Source organism: Gekko japonicus, unplaced genomic scaffold (genome assembly GCF_001447785.1).
Source record: "Gekko japonicus isolate JY-2015 unplaced genomic scaffold, Gekko_japonicus_V1.1 scaffold640, whole genome shotgun sequence".
NCBI classification, from domain to species: domain Eukaryota; kingdom Metazoa; phylum Chordata; class Lepidosauria; order Squamata; family Gekkonidae; genus Gekko; species Gekko japonicus.
The window spans coordinates 51,267-68,789 of NW_015174860.1; the positions used below are offsets into that span (position 1 = coordinate 51,267).

The 17,523-nt window shown below is 43.9% G+C and overlaps 1 protein-coding gene and 1 long non-coding RNA gene across 2 annotated transcripts in view; both read right to left on the reverse strand.

Annotated features, from left to right (window-relative positions):
- Positions 1-644: 644 nt before the first annotated feature.
- Positions 645-6,748, reverse strand: LOC107121711. The gene is made up of 3 exons (XR_001482874.1): positions 6,723-6,748; positions 6,419-6,557; positions 645-2,215 (listed from the first exon to the last, which is right to left on the reverse strand). It is a non-coding gene; the product is annotated as an uncharacterized LOC107121711 (long non-coding RNA).
- Positions 6,749-6,757: 9 nt separating this feature from the next.
- Positions 6,758-17,523, reverse strand: part of LOC107121704 (receptor-type tyrosine-protein phosphatase V-like) — a gene marked incomplete at its 3' end in the record, with an annotated part of 53,150 nt that continues 42,384 nt past the window's right edge. Inside the window, exons 26-32 of the mRNA XM_015424673.1 lie at positions 16,123-16,202; positions 15,588-15,675; positions 12,379-12,469; positions 11,012-11,088; positions 9,586-9,720; positions 8,356-8,478; positions 6,758-6,874 (exon numbers count right to left, since the gene is read on the reverse strand). Of these exons, the coding sequence (XP_015280159.1) occupies positions 6,758-6,874; positions 8,356-8,478; positions 9,586-9,720; positions 11,012-11,088; positions 12,379-12,469; positions 15,588-15,675; positions 16,123-16,202 (711 nt within the window). The remainder of the gene's footprint in view (positions 6,875-8,355; positions 8,479-9,585; positions 9,721-11,011; positions 11,089-12,378; positions 12,470-15,587; positions 15,676-16,122; positions 16,203-17,523) is intronic.

Consider the following 17,523-nt stretch of genomic DNA (forward strand, 5'->3'; position numbering starts at 1 on the left):
CTGGAGGTTGGCAACCACAGGTAGCCTTGAATTATCTGTTGCTAGGTACAAAACAGATTTGAATATGCATCAATTATAAAAAGGCAACAGTTAATCAGACATCTTCCCATTGGGCACCCATAAATATTCTCCAGTCCAGTTTCCCTAAAAAGCAGAGGTAAATGCAGCCTGGGAATATGGATTTTCTGTGAGAAAATATTGGCAAGGGAACATAAATACTACATGCTGCCCACCTTAAATTGCATTTCTAGTGCAGCTACACTGTGTTTCAAAAGAAACATGGAGAAAAAGAATAACAGGATCTACATGTAAAGTATAGTTCCACACTAAAATCTTCTGGCTTTCTATCCCTTTTCTTTAAGTACCCAAATTTTGCAAAAAGAATCCCTACAAAACCAAACTCTAGTACTGCCCTCTAGTGGAACACCAATCTTATCTTTATGATTAAGCTCGTAGCTCTTCTATAGTAATATTTTGAACGACAGCAAAAGAAAATCAAAACAAGAGAAAGGAAGAAAGAAATGCAACTATTTCATTTTAAAGAATAATTTATTACTACAAAACAATTTGATCCCTTTTCCTCTCTCTTTCAGAGAACCTGGGATAACTTATTCCCATTTTAACACCACATTTATATTGGGCTTTCTCTCTCTCCCATTTTAAGAATTGTGGTAATTTAATAAAGGATTTGAAAGTGGACCAAAGGAAAAGAAGAAAATTGGGTTGGATTAGTCCAAAGAAAGAAGTGGAGGGGTCAAAGTTCCTATGGAATGGTTTGAGATGGAAGAACCCCCCTCCCCCCCTGTCCTTCAATAGAAGGAAAAATAGACCTAGATACAAAGCCTGGCAGAGAGCAGGAAAGGTGGGGTACTTTCTCGGAGCTCAGTTCTGAAGGTGATCCAGCTGTAGGCCTTAAATGTGCCCTGCAGGACATGGTAACACTTCCCATGGTCCTCTGCTGTAAAGTGACCACAGGAGCTGACTTGGGCATCAGGAATATGATGGAGAAATAGAGGATGTTGGTGATTTATTTTGGGCCCTATCAGTTTTCTCTGGCACTGAAGAGGTCTTGCTTCAAGCAGCTTATGTTATATGGATCAAGGGAGCTGTCTTCAAGAACATAATGGGTGAAACCAACAATTCACATAGCTAAGCAGTCTGTTTCCAACAGAGTAGAGCCACATGTTTTGGGAAGTAACAAGCAAGGCAAAATGGTCCCTCTGTTTGGATCCAGCAGCCAACTCTATATAATTGCCTGTCTAAATAGATCTAACCTTCAGGAAGTTGTCAAATTCTTTAAGAATCTATGTAAATTGTCACCAGATAGGCTATTTGTAGGTTGTGATAAACCATTTACCTGTAGTTACCTAGTATCAGTTTTCTACCGGTTTCCTTAGATTACTGAAATTCTTTTGTTCTGATTCAACATTTCCCCCTTGTTTTAATCTTTCTCTCCACATTACACAGGATTTTTTTTTTAAAATAAATCTGTATATGCGCTCCACAGTCATATTCGTCAAGGCAATGGTTTGGAAAACCATCATTTGTTTATTTATTGCACCCAGAAGATGATCCATGTTCATTTTTAGTTGTGCTTTTGCAAAGAAGAGGTCACCTTTCTGCCCTTTTTCCAACTATATCATTTTTTAAAAAACACAAAACCCTCTAGAATTGCACAAGTTATTCGGGTCAACTGCACAAATTATCCAGAATGTAGATATATCTTAGTTTCAGATAATGACTTTATCAGACATATGGATTCCATTATCAGACTGGCCATAAATTCTGTCTGTGTGAGCGCTGGGGATCCCGGGGTTCCAAGACTGCCAAATAGGAACTAAGAAGACTCGGGGTGGCTTTTTCTTGCTGGCAGCGCATCCTTGAAAGGTGCCTTGTTCTTGCCATGGGGGGGCTGTCGTTTGCTGAATGCAGACATAAGCCCCTAGCTCTCAGGAGGCAGCACAGGGTTCCTGTTGTTGACTCCCATTATTTCAACTCCTGCACATGGGCTCAGAGCTGGTTCCCTGGGGCAGCTGCCCATCCCTGCAGGAGAACTTCTGATTTTGGTCCAGGCTCACAGTCCTGCTGGGCCCTTGCTCATCTCCAGGCTCTCCCGTTGTCTCAGAGAAAGTGAAGGCCAGGCCCTGTTATGGCCCTAGTCTTGTTTCTGGGTGATAGTGTCACGAATGCACTCATACAGATACATGTACTTATCCTAGAGAGAGAAAGAGAAAAGGTTGTGAGAGACCATAAATAATGAAAGGGTAGCTCTGCTCTCACCTCTTACGAGCAGTCAGAGCGTGTGTGATATTATTCCAGCAGGAAAAAGGGAATCACATCCCAGAGGCCCAGGAATTAGGCCTGAAAAACTATAGTAAAACAGCATATATGTTTAGCTAAAGCAAACTACAAAGGAAGCAGAAAAAGCAGGGGCACCAAACCACACTATGAGCCCCTTACAACTACTCTGTGGTTACTGGGATTGTAAGCCTTGGTAACAAGCCAGAGTTTAATGGGCACCTCTACAGCTCAGCAAATCAATCTCTAGAAAAAAACCATATTCTTCCCTCCAGCTGGCCTCTGTAAGGCAATGCCAGGGAGTTCTGTGCTTAAAGAGTATGTTGTAGTATGGAAAGCACTCTAACCCACAAAGACCTCTTCCCTGCCACATTGGGGGCAATGATGTGTACAGTTCCGGTCACTGTGGCCCATTATGCATGCACATCTTACTGCAGATTTTCAGAGCAGCAAGCCTTTAATCTTGACTTTGGATTCTGTGCCCGCCTTATGCTCCATTCTTTTTCCTCTGGTGTATCTATTCTGCAGCTACAATGCAAGAAAACACACTTTTCTAAATCTGGGTGGAACATCACTTGTGATGTGTGGGGGTAGTGTCCAAAGGTTTTTTGTTTTTTTAATTCACACAATTGCCCTATTGTACCTGCACAGTAGCATCCAGCAACCACCTTCCATTTAAATCCATGTGGTTCAGGTTTTGTACAAGCATTTTAGCAGTAGTTCATTGAATGAAAGGGAACAGAAAGGAATGCAGGCAAAGGGGGAAAACGATGTTGAAACTGACAAGCCTTTTTTTGAATGACAAGCGTTTTCAATATTGCGGGATTCTCTACTGAGTTATCAGCCACTGTGAAATGGGAAAAAAAAACCATGATCGCATAATATTGAGTGTGTAGAATGCACAGTAGAACCCACTGACACTGGCATTACAAGCTGTGATAGCTGGCAGTGTGTGTGTGCGTGCTTGGGCAAAGTTGGCTGCAACTCCACCATGCTTTGCACAGAGCTGCAATTTGTATGGGGGAGGAGTCCTCTGGCAGAAGCTCTGGAGAGCTTTTTTGGTCTTGTACCACTAAATTGAAACAATGGGGAGGTATTTCTGCCAATGCCCTAGCGCAGCTGCATAGCTATGCTAATTTCCTGCCTGTCCTTGCAAATTTGCATGATTTTCTCTTTGTGATTCTCTAATTTGATCCTGCATACTGGTCGTGATCTTGGCAGTTTTTAAAAGCCTGCCCTGTGCAGATTGTGCTCTTCCTCCAAACAGATCAATCCCAAGTAATTCTTAAGTTCGGTGGTTCGCAGAAGGCCCATGTGGCTCAGCAGCCATTTTAATGTTAGGCTTCTGGAGACTGCCAAAATGGTCCCCTTAAAACACTTTGTTCACTAAAGCACAAAAGGGAAAAATGTTTTCAAAGCTTTAGGCTTCCCATCCCAGTGTCTCTCTCTCTTTACAACTCAAGTCAATTTCATTCCGTGCTGGCCATCCCCCCTTTATTTTGTTTGTATGTAGCACTGAAATCTTTTTTTTTTTTTTTTGCTGCCCTGGGGACGTTTCCATTTGCCTCCCTCCATACCAGCAGGGAACAAAACCTTGCACAGCTCCTTTTTAAACCCCCCCCCCCAATTTATTTTTTTTAATTCAGCGATCCAAGATTGGTGATAGTCTCATATTGTTAGATTCATCCCGCTGGCCAAAAAGATTTAAAATTTAAAAATGAGGGGGAAATGAAGCTTGTACACCAATGAAGGGGGGGGAGGATGGCAGAAGGTGCAGAGTGGGCAGAAAGACCTCAGTGTGGGTGGCAAAGTGGGCAGAAAGACCTTTGAGGGGTGGCAAAGGGGCAGGGGAGAAACCCGAGGGAATCTGTACACTTTTGAATTATCTTCGGCTTAGAAGCTAAACAAGGGGAAAATTGGCACAAAACAACTCTCAGAAAACCTGGGGAAACAGTAACCCAAAAGTGAACTGAGCACTGAAGAGAGGAAAATCAATGCAAAATGACAGGCATGCACAGTGAAAGCAAGAGAAAACACCCAAGCATAATAGGCCTGTATCTCAAAAAAGATATTACAGAACTGGAAAAAGTGCAGAATAGGGCAGCCATGATGATTAAAGGTTTGAAGGATCCATGATTAAGGGTCTGTGACTTTTCACTTTAGAAAAAAAGATGACAGGGGAGGTTTATAAAATTATGCATGGAGTGAAGAGAGTGGATACACAGACCATCTTCCTCTCCCATAATACTAGCATTCGGGTACAGTCAATGAAGTTGTCAGGCAACAGATTCTAAACAGACAAAAGGAAATACTTCTTTATTCAATGAGTAATTAAATTGTAGAGTTCGCTGTCAGTGGACATAATGATGGCCACAAGCAGAATAGACAGATCCAGTCCATCCATGGCTATTAGCCATGATGACCAAAGGGAACCTCCGTATCAGTGCACCGAACATAAAATTAAGCAAACTCCGGAGGATGGCGGAAGACAGGAGGGCCTGACGTGATATGGTCCATGGGGTTGTGAAGAGTCGGACTCGACTGTGCAACTGAACAACAACAACAACCCTCTGCACAGGCAGCCAATGGCAAACCATCTCTGAACATCTCTTGCCTTGAAAACCCCACGGAGTCACCATAAATCAGCTGTGACTCGACAGCAAAACAAATAAGCAAGCAAACAAACAAACCTCTGCATACTAGTGCTAGGAGGCAGCATTGGGGGGAAGCCTTGGCCTCTCTGCCCTGTTTCTTGGCTCATCAAGAAACTGATTGGCTGCTGTGCGAAACAGGGTGCTGGATTAGATGGTCTAATCTCGCAGGGCTCTTATGTTCTTATGCTGATGCATATCTTACATTACTGTGCCACCCCCCTTTCTGTGCACTTGCATGTATGTGTGTGTGCACACATTGCTGTTGGGTACCAGGAACCTATATGTAAAATCTATGCAATGTAAATTGTATTTCATGTTAGTGTAGAAATCAATGTGGGGTTATACAGGGGACTAGAACAGGTGACTTCTAGTGACAGTACATATGAATCTCAAGCTTCAGGAAAATCTGCTGATTAAAAACAACTTAAGGCTGCAAAGTTGCAAGTAAGTAGCACATTTATTATTCTATAGCTTGTTGTGTGGCACTTGGTTTCCCCCTTCTTTCACTACAGCACACATCTGGAATTGTTTACATTTTTAAAAGTGAGCAGCAGCATCAGTATCCTTTTTTTTCTGACAAAGCAGTCTTTGGCTCACAGATGGTTATGCCACAGTAAAAATCTTAAATCAATAAGGTCCCATAGGGTTCTGTTAATTTTGCTGCATATTGATGGGATATGGGAAGGGCCATTGCTCAGTGGCAGAGCATCTGCTTGGCATGCAGAAGGTCCCAGGTTCAATCCACGGGGCCTCCAGTTAAAAGGACCAGGGAGTAGGTGATGTGAAAGACTTCTGCCTGAGATCCTGGAGAGCTACTGCAAGTCAGAGTAGACAGTGCAGACCTTAATGAACTAATGGTGTAAGGCAGCTTTATGTGTGTGTTCACTATCTCACAGAACGAGAACATGTGAACTGTCCCACAACAATTTGAGAAGGCTTTTCTTGATTGTATGTAAAAGCCTGAAGAAAGAAACCTTTGAAGAAAAGAGATCAAAAATGTTTAAGAGGACTGCATGAGAAAGGCCTGAACCTTTTCCCACCCCTCCGTGGAAGTGGGAGAGCTGGTGTGTGTGTGGGGGGGGGACAGGGGGGGGACAAAGCTCTAATGGAAAGTCCAAAGGCTTTGCTACAGAAGATCAGAGTACATGAGTCATCCTGCCCACTTCCTGCAATGCTGGTGAAAAGGCAGAAGGTGGCCTGTGGAAATTGCTCATGAGACTTTTTTGATGTTTTCTCCCTTCTCTTATCTCAGTCGGAGTGCCACCCACAGTTGACAACCACAAAGGCAACAGCACAGATAAGGAGGAAACACAGAAGGATCCCCTGAGCTATTCTAAGGTAATGAGCCCCATGAGTCTTTCAGGGGACAGACTCTAGAATAGCAGAGTTCCACCCCTTGGCCTTGACAGGGATCTTGACTGAGGCCCTTTGTTGCTGCACATGTGGCCCTCTTGCCCCTTACGTACCAGTGTCGGTGTCATCAGGCAGCAGCTCCTCACCAGCCTCAAGACCACCCCATACACATCCACACTTTTCTCTCCTTTCATCTGCTGCAGCAAGGTGTCCAAGGCAATCAGCATGCCCATTTGACCTACGCCTCCCGAACTGGGAAAAGATAAGGACCAGTGGGGGTAAGCAGATTGTTCTTGCAGTACAGGGAATTTACACAGAGCTATATTCTGCCCACGCCCACTCTGAGGCACCCATTCTTCATGCTCCCTCATCCCAGCAGATTCAGAGCAACAGCCAGCGGTGGGGACAGAAGCCAACCTGCAATGAAGGAGCAGGGGGCTTCTACGATGTGGCACCAGCTGCCTGATGATGGTGAGGAAGCCCACCAGGACCTTGGGGGCGGGCTGTTCCTCTCCTGCCCACAATGGGAAAAGGAAGCGTTGCAGCACCCTCTCCTTGGCCTTCTTCTCCTGGCAAAGCAAGGACAGAGGCTGTGATTACTGAGCATGTATAGACAAGCAGGGAGTACAGAACAAGGTACTAATGAAGAGCTCTGTATAAATGAAAAGCGTACACACAAGCCAAAAGAGACCTGCCTAATTCAAAAGTATAAATGTTTGTACATTGACAAAGAGTGATCCAATTTTTAAAAAATCATAAAAATTACGACAGCCATTTCCATTTTAAGCAAATTTTGAAGCATTCCTCCAGCCTAAAAGGTATTTCTTCCAACTTAAGAGGCTACTCTGCCAACAAAAGAACCACTGAAGTTGAAAGAAGGCTCGTCAGACAAGAGGAACTTTGGTGAGTGAAATGGCCAGTAGCACAATGGCAATTAATGCCAAACTGCTTCTTTCTTGTCCCTTCCCAGGCAGGTAGAAGATTGAGAACATACACCAATGTTTCTTGACTCTTACATGGCCACTCTTCTTAATCCCTGGCACTAATTTCTGATAAGGCCTACTAACTGTATTTCTGATCCCCCAACTTCAAGTTGTTTGCTACCCTTGCTGGCTAGATTTTCCTCAGCCTTTGGGGGATAGATTAGGCAGAAAGACGGTGAGAAACCTGGACAGAAGTAAGACTGAGACAAACAAGTGAATGTAAAAGGGTGTTGTTAAGTATGAGATGGAGACAGATTTGGGAGTGAAGAGGTACACATAATTTGGCTTGCACACATGAGTTATCTTCAAGTATTTGTTCTATAAGCACCTGCCTTTTGCAGGGCATTTAATGTCTGTGGCTCACTGGGAACTGAAGTGCAGGAGTGCACCGGCTAATGTATGTGAAAAAGATACAAATATAGTCTGGTCTTTCATCAAGGAGATTTCTTAGCAGGATTTGAAATCCTCCATTTTACTAGCCTTTTACTAGCATCTGCTGTGTGGCAGTTATTTAATGTGGCACTCATAAGTAGTACTCAGGATCTGAAAACAATACCATCTCATCAGAAGGGTGGCAGAAGTGTTTGAAGTCCACATTAAGTGTTAATCTTAAATAATTTTTTTATAAAATGATATATCACTGGTATATGTCTCCAGATTGGCTAAAATGCATAAACATACTAATGTTGGAAATCTGAGCAGCATGAAAGGATATTTTATCATATGTGGTGGACCTGTAGCAAAGCTAAGAAATTCTGGATACAAATACATAATCAATACAGAAGATTTTAAAAACTATCATACAAATGAAGCCAGAAGCTTTTCTTTTAGGATTGATGGATAGTCAGCTTGAAAATAGTTATGGAACTTTGTTTTTGTATATGACTACAGAAACGAGGTTACTTTATGCCCTTCCCCATGGGCTTAATTAACTCTTTTTTGAATGACTAAACTTTCATTTTCCCCTGTGTCTGCTGATTGGTTTCCATTGGATGGATTGTGGAATGGCTCGACACATTCCTTTCCCATGCCCATGTACACATCCCCCCCCCCCCCCGCTCACATACGCATTTCAGTCGGAGCTGAACGCACGGCCACCCTGAAACAGCCTTCTCAGGGCCTTGTTGGATGGTCAGCATCTCCGTGCAGACAGGTTCTCCCTCAGAAGGCCAGCAGGTGTCATCTGGAGCCTACACAAAAACAGGAACTGCAAGGTTAGCATTTCATCAACTTCTTGCTGGGCATGACAGCACAACTACTACTGGCAATTCAAAATGACTGTGCCTGGCAGAGAGCCATCTGTGTGGGAACTTGCAAATCACACCTGGCTTAAAGAAGAATGCAGCCTCTTTCACTATTAAAAGGAGGATGCAGAAAAATGAAACCAGCACACCAACATGCAGCAAAATCCATATGAATGGCTGGTTCTGACACAACATTTTCCATGCAAATATTTCTGGGACTTAATTTCAATAACATTCCCAGGGAGGCAATGAGCAATGAAAGGAATTTAGGGCCCCTTTAATCATTATTCTAGCACCATGGAAAGCACTTCTATGTTGTTTCACCCACACCTTACGGTAATGTGATCTACAAATGTGAAGGCAAGGCTGCTTAGTGTGGGTCTTTCCCATGGAAATGGCACCCAGATGGCAAGGAAGGTGCTGACTGTATGGGAAAGAACCCTGCAAAGCAGCCCTGCCTGTGTGGCTGCACTGTCACATCTGCATGGGGTTTTTCTTTTGATGGAAATTGTATCCCACATGACTGTAATTGAATGAAGAGAGATTCAGGTGGGTAGCTGTGTTGGTCTGAAGCAGCAGAACAAAGTTTGAGTCCAGTGGCACCTTTAAGACAACAAAATTGTATTCAAGGTATACGCTTTCGTGTGCATGCACACTTCTTCTGATAAATTGAAATGGAAGTTACCAGTCTATCTATATATATCTCTATCTCTATCTCTCTATCTATCTATATATATATATATGTAGAAGATGAGCAGCAAATTAGCATAAGCATAATAAACAGTGTTTAACAGATGCAAGGACCAAACTGGAATAACAAGCTTGGTTTATATGGTCACTGAAGAAGTATGCATACACACGGACGCTTATACCTTGAATAAAACTTTGTTCGTCTTAAAAGTGCCACTGGACTCACACTTTGTTCTGTAATTACGTGAGACAGACTTTCCTGAAGGTTCTACATACCCAACTCCTCCCATAATTCTGTTCTGTTGAACCACTGAATGCCATGATCCCACTGAATGCTTGTGTATCTGCATATAACTGGCTTACCAGGCTGCTTGTCCGTCCAGATGTTAAAGTAATGATGGTGTGGACTCCATATTCCCAGACCAGGCCCCAGAACTCCTCCAGGGCTAGTTTATCAGGTCCTTCAATAGCTATATAATCCTTGGCTGAGTTGCAGCCCTGCAAAAAACAAAGTAAAAACTATATAAAGCTAGTCAGGACAACTATAGCTCAGATGATAGGAGGCACAGCATAGTGCTATATCTCTCTGGCCTCATATTGTACACTCTTAGAACATACACTCTGGTGATGGGAACCTCACAGAAAGAGCACTTTGCAGAGAGAAGGAACACATTGTATAAACAGCCAAAGGAGAGAACAAATATTGTTGTAGCAAACCTTTAACAATGCTCTGCTTAGATCCCTTACATGTACCTCACCTCAGGACACAAGCTCTGTCTGTCACAAGAGTATTGTTAGTATGCTGCTCTTTGATTGGTTGAGGAGGGGAGATGCTGTGGACTTGAATGCAATTGCTATGCTCTCTGCACTTTGACAGGGGAGGGCTTCTTTCATAGATTTCTGTGGAGTGGGCAAAGGATATCAACTAGCAGTTCCAGCACTGCACTGGCACTTGTGATATGCCAATCTCAGGGCCTTTGGGTACAGCTGATCATGTTTTAACATCTGATTATCATCAGTGGTGCTCATTTGTCTGGGATATATTTCTGCCAATGGAACAAAAAATAGTGTTTGCCATTTTGGAACAATTATACTCTTCTGGGTCATATAATCTCAGCAGCGCTGCCAGGCAGCTATTATAAAGTGGTTTTGTATTTGTGCATTTCATTTTAGCTAACTTTGAGAAACACCCTTTTACACTTGCAAGTTTACTGATCATTTCACAAATATTATTTTACGTTTAAAGCCCATATTCAAAACATTTCCTTCGTGTCATTTGCATGAGTACTGCATTTCCACACATTTACCTATGCTTACAATGAAAATGTTGATGCAGTAGCTCCAAGACTGACTGATCCTTATATAATCCTTTTCCCAATCCAACAGCAACTGGGTTACCTTTGAGCTGCATGCTATGAGATATTTTATTAATGTATACTTAGAAATATATGTGAAAGCTAAATCAGGGGAAACTCTGTACATTTAACATGAGTAAGTGATTCCTCCCTGAGCTGGATGCTCAGGCTAGCCTGGTCTCATTAGATCTCAGAAGCGAAGCAGGATTGGCCCTGTCTAGTATTTGGATGAGAGACCTCTAAGGAATACCAGGCAGGCAATGGCAAACCACCTCTGAGCATCTCTTGCCTTGAAAACCCTACGGGGTCGCCATAAGTCAGCTGTGACTTGACAGCAAAAAAAGAAGTGATTCCTACCACAAGGGTGCAACATGCATCATATACTATTTGGAGGACCAGAAAAAGGAAAAAAACATAAGGTATAATGAACTCACAGGGATGAACCAAACATGTGAGAGGTCTGAGAAGGGATCCCGATCCAGTGCTGAGAACTTCACTTTGGCATGGTCACCTGGAAAATACCCTTTGTGTGAGTGGAACGGCACAGGTTTAACACAGTATATCAGGCTCAGCTTAAGCTGAGAACCAGTAAGGAATTGTGATGTGGAACAGAAAAAGACTGAGAAATTCCATGCAGGCCCTACAAATTCCATGAAGGGTAGTATAAGAGCTTGGACAGACCAATTTTCCTCTTCCCATTTTCCTTTTTGTTTTCTTTATTCGGCATGTACTTTTTCTGTAAGAGGCCCACTTTGGTATTATATACAACAAGAAGGGGGACCCATAATACTCGCGGGGGGAGGAGAAGCTCCATGGGAGAAGGAAGCAGCCACAGGTGAGCCTTCTCCCCTGCCCCCCCATCCCTGGCACGCATGGCGAGGCCCACGCCTCTCCAAGCTTCCCCCCTTCCCCAGCGGTGGCAGCGGCAGCGAGGCCTTGCTGGCCCACCGAATTTTCTCCCTTTTTCTCCCCCCCCCCTGCCTCCCCGGCGGTGGCAAGGCCTTGCCAGCCTGCCAAACTTTCTCCCTCCCCCCCCCCGGGCGGCGGCGAGGGCTGAGCAGCTTACAGCCACCAGCCGGCCAAGCCTTCTCCCCCTCTCTGGTGGTGGTGGCGGCGGTGGTGAAGCCGTTCTAAGAGCATTCCCTGTGCATCTCCCTGCCTCCCAGGTGCCCCCGATTTAGATATCCGCATGCAGGGGGCACCTTGGGAATTAGATATATAGATATCATTTCCCACCTCTACATTCTCCAGGATTCTATAAATACTCAAAGGCTTGAGATTGCTAATTTCCCCTCCCACACCATTTCATTTAACTGTCAGTTTCCCTCAACATTCCATGCTTCCTGGAGCATAGCATATTTGGTCCTCAACTGACCTTTTTGTTTATTTGTTTGTTTCTTGTGGTTAATTTACAAAGTCATATTTTTCTGCACAGCTGGAGATTCTACCTTTCCTTGCTGCTCTGTTGACCCTTGTTTTAATGGCCTGATTTTGTGCCTTTTGTGATCATAGTGGGGAGGCACTCGCTTTGTTATTAGGAATAACAACAACAACAACAACAATAATAAATCATCTGGGGAAAGCAAGAAGGCATTGGATACTCACGGTTTATCTGCATGTAAATTTTAAAACGCATACTAGCTCCCTCCCAAATTAGAATGCTTTTGCCCAAAATAGTACAGCTCTTTCCAATGCTATGTATGTTCTCAGAGCTCTTTGTGGGTTTTGGCATAATTCATATGCAATGATTTCTCTATACCAATTCAGCTTCTAATGCACAAAACAAAACACCGTTACTCACAGGGGATCTTGCTGGAGCAGAAGTTGATCTGTTGGTTGCTAGGAAGTGATGCAGCAGAACTGACCTCCTCTTTTGCCGCCTCCAAAAGCATCTGCTAGAGAAAAGCAGGGTAAGAAAGGAAGGGAGAGACTGGAGAGACTCTGGCTCAGAGATGAAGTTTCCACTAAGACTAGGCATGGCAGGATCCCAGAGGTCAGGGGAGAAGGGTTGAATCCAGGAGCTTCAACAAGTGATTGTAGACAATAACACAGAGCCAGCCTTGCAGTACAAAAGGCTATGTCAAATGTGTACCTTAGGGTTGCCAAAGGGTTACCAACTCTGGGTTGGAAAATTCCTGGAGATTTGGGGGTGAGGTCTAGGAAGGGTGTTTGGGGAGGGGAGGGACTTTAAGCAGGGTATAATGCCACATCACCATAATGTCCACCCTCCAAAGCATCCATTTTCTCCAGGGAAATTGATTTATGTTGCTTGGAGATAGTTGTAATTCCAGATCTCCAGGCCCCGTGTAGAGATTCGCAACCTTACTTGGTGCTGAAGCCCTAAAATGACCTAAAATGACCTAAAATGACCTAGAGACCGCCTCACTGCTGCAGGTGAGGGATCGGGACTGGAGTGGGGGACATGACGGAGGAGCAGCAGAGGAGCCCTGCAGCCTTTTCTCCAGCTTCAGCTAGAAAATTAAGGGCAACATCCAGCTTGCAGGGTAAGAGATGATAATCTTACTTGGTAAGATTCCTGAGCACTAGGCATGTGTATGATATTCAAAAATCAAATAACTACATGGAAGGACTACATGGAAGGACAAATCAAATAACTACATGGAAGGACAATGTTAATCTCAGTATGGTAAATAATGATATTTGGTAAAGTTACACTGAGAATGCAGCATGTTTCTATTGAAACTGATGGAAACAAAAGTAATAATGGAAACCAGGATTAATGGTGAAGTTTTTTAAATGGAAGGTAAATTAAAATGAACATTTAAAAAAATGAATTCCCTTACAGAAGACCTTCCTATACAGTCAGCAGAACAGAAAGTGGCATTTTCTTATACGTCCAAGGGCAGAGCTGATCACAGACACCACTGTAGGGTCTTGTGTATAACCATCTGTGGTGGCTTATCCACACATATAAATCACTGCTGCTGTCATCCAGTGATGAACATGTGGATCATCCCTAAGAAATTAGTAGGTACAGCCTAAGACCTCTTATACTCATGAACAGGTATTTTTATTTATTTATTTATTTATTTAATTTCTACCCCTACCCTCCCTGCCGAAGTAGGCTCAGGGCAGCTTACATAAAACACTAGACAATTAAAACAAATTTATTCAAAATCACAACAGAGTACACATAAAAACATACAAAGTGCTAGTGCTGAATTAATTCATATCTGATGGCAGGCAAGAGCAGCCTCCAACAATACAAACAAACCATCAACTGCCAGCGTAATCTGGGTTATATCTGGTAGGGGTGATTTTTGCACTAGCTTCTTGTACAATTTTGCTGGACTCTTGTCTCCCCCTTCTTGACTAAAACACATTGCGCAGAGTGGGGTTTTTTTTGGGGGGGGGCATCTGGAATACTGGTACCTTAACATGGGCATTCTTATATTGTATGTATGCTTGATACAATTGTGACTGCTTAAGTTGCCTATTTATTGCCTCAGTAAACTCTCTCTGACTTCACCATAGTCAGGTTCTCATTACTTCCTCTAAACTTGCTCTAGAAGCTACGTTTGTTACTGCTCCTTTTACTGCCATTTTTGTGTGCCATTGCCCAGTCTGGACATATTCCCTTAAGCCTAATACCCCGATTTCATCACCTCTTGGAAGCTAAACAGTGTCAGCTCTGGTTAGCATTTTGACGTGTCAAGGAAACGAGAAGTTAACCTCCGTGGGTCCCCAGGGTAAGGGTGCACAAGAACCAGACTGCTCTTTTGTTGTGTCCACTGACCGCCACCTGAGGTCAGCACACACACCTGAGCTTCAGTCCTGGACAACAATGGGGACTAGGATCCTAGCCCTACACTGGGGAACCAATGGGAACCATGGCGGGAGATTCAAACCCACCAATGGTGACCAGGGGGGTGTCCCCAGGTTTGTATATAGTTGGCCTGCCGGCCGTTTGTTCTCCCTTCTTGTTGTGTACTGAATAAAGCGTGCTATGCACCACCACGCAGTCTATCGTTTGTACGGGCGACCACCCACTACATAACATCTTTATATAATAATATTAAATTTGTTCAAAAGTCTTAAGAGAAAATAGTTATTGCCAACACATTACTCAGAAATCATACAGAACAAAAAAACAATAAAGCTAGCTTCACTACCTAATGCTGTGGCACAAACCTCAGTTTTTATAGAAAGCCTGCAAATCAGCATTGTCAACATCTTTAGCAATTGCAAAACATAATGCAGGCCTCTAGTCCAATGAAAATCTCAGGAAGCTACCCCCCCCCACACACACACAATTTAATTATAGCTTTTGGCCCAGCAGGTCAGGCAGTGGTGATATCCAATCACAATGTTTCTCTAAGAGGAACCTCTGGAAGATTTCATCACCTCTCACAGCTCAGCTTCCCCCCTCCCATCACAGGTTCCCATGAGAAACCAATTAACTGTCCTCCATCTTTAGCTTTGAGGATGATAAGGAGCCTGCAGGCCACCTGCAGGTCAGCCCAGGCCCAACACTGTTCACATTAACCCTATGGGGGGATGGTAGAGAAGATGCTTTGCTTCACAGGATGGGAGACAACCAAGGAAGTCCAGGGTCACTATGCAGAGGCAGGCAATAGCAAACCATCTCTGAACATCTCTTGCTTTGAAAACCCTACGGGGTCACCATAAGTTGGCTGTGACTTGACGGCACTTTCTACCACCACCACTGCAGAACCTAAGGCACCAATTCCTCTAGTATAGGAGTGAAAGGCAGCAGAGGATTTTCCTCATGTGAATTTAGGCCAGATGGGACAACAGGCTATGTTCATACAGGCAGAGGCCTGGGGCACATGAATCTCTCCAACCACACATGCTAAAAGCGTAGCCTCAGCTTTGTACTGTACTATGACAGAAAGATCTGTGGCCTGAAGCTCTGCTTGAGCCTGTGGTGTACCTCACACTGATCACCACTACAAGCGCTCTGACATGGCCCACCCTTAACACTGCTTCCTTTGGTCTCCCCTTGTAACCGCCATGTCCAGCTCTTACCTCATACTCCCTCAGGAAGCCAGCATTGGCCTTGTAACTGTTCCTTGCATGATGCTGAACAAAGCTCTTCAGAGGGATGGGGTGGGAGCTTCAGAGAAATAGAACAAAACAATCTTTCAGCTCACCCCTTAAGTTAATCTTACACAAGCTGACAGATCTGCACAGAAAAGCTAGTGTCAAGCAGTAGGATACTCTATTTGTACAAAACTGATTGTGTGGTAGAGTCCTTCTTTCAAATGAACACATGAAGGTACCTTATGCTGAATCAGACCATTGGTCTATCAGGGTCAGTACTGTCTACTTTGACAGGCAGTGGCTCCTCCAGGACCTCAAGCTGAGGTCTTTCACATCACCTGATACTTTTAACTGAATATGCTGGGGACTGCACATGGGACCTTCTGCCTTCAAAGCAGATGCTGTACTACTGAGCCACAGTCCAGCTCCATCTAGGAAACAGTTTTGCTGTGTGGGATAACTGAGGAGAGGCCTATGTGAAGTGGGTTAATTTGGAAACAGAAGTTGAATGGAGACTTACAGATCTACTCCAGATAGGCCAATAAGTGGGTTTTCAGAGATCTTCTCTAGGATGCAATTGTGCAGGAAAATGTACTGCCCCTAGAAGAGAAGAGCACACAATTATCATTTACCCTCTGGTACTGGCTAGCAGCCCAGCACACTTTGAAGCAGAAAGACAACAGGATCTAATTATGGTAATGTACAACTGGGAGGTCCTTGGTCTGTATTCCAATGTCAGTACTGACTTTCTAGGTTGTCTAAATTGTTGTTCTTGGTCATTCCATGATCAGTGTAATATACCAACCAAGTCACCTGCTCAGGTGCAACAAAAAAGGCAAATGTAAAAGTCCACCAGTATACAAATGGCAGGTATAAATTAAATGCTCATCAGTACAACAGAAAAGTATTTTGGATATTTGTTTTGACCTAGCCAATGGAAAATGCTACCAGCGCACACACCTCACAGGGGTACGTTGTTGTTGCTATACCTGACATATTCAAAACTCTGGCTGTGAATTTAGCTCACTGAATATGCACAGTGAACCACTGAGGAGGTCCGTTGTCAGGAATAGTTCCTCCACCCTGTCCTACAGCAAATGGAGATGATTTGATCTTTTAGGAAGCCTCTGAATAACCTCTGCAATAGGAAGCAGGAAGATGCTACATCAGGTTAGTTAGAAGCTAATCTTTGGGGCTTCTGGAATATACTTCAAAATGTGTCCGTCTCCCTGAAGCTGCTTGTTTCATTCTTTTCCCTACCCAACCCTACACCATCCTATCCCTTCTGCTAGCTCCCCCCCCCAGTTTTCTGATTAGCCCTGTCTGTTTGCCTCCATTTCACTGATTATGATTAAAGTCTTGAGGTCTAGCTGTGTCCAAGTAAAGCCCCGCTGCATAGCAGGTGATATGGGAGTTTCAGCAATGGAATAGCCTCATATTTTCCTCAGTAAGCAGAATCATAGCTAGGTTTTCAGAATTAACCGAGGGCAGACTCTCATATGGACTATGTCCAGCTGTCAGATCTCCCGTAGAGAGGGGTGTAGCCATATGGAAGTACACAGGGCTATTTTTGGGCAGGAACACACAGGAACGGAGTTCCGGCTGGCTCCCATGTTGGCCACGCCCAGCAGGAACTCATTAGCATAATAGGCCACACCCAACAGCAGAAACTCATTCGGATTGGCTACAATTAGGGGTGTATGGCCTAACATGCAAAAAGCATGTTTTGACAACAAACAAGGTAAAGAGAATAAGAAGCAAAAGGTGGGTGTGGCTGGATGAGCACACTTATGGTAACATGGGGGTGTGGCCTAATATGCGATTGAGCTGTGCTGTCAGGGGTGTGGCCTAATATGCTAATGAGTTCCTGCTGTTGGGTATGGCCTATTATGCTAATGAGTTCCTGTTGGGCTTTTTCTAC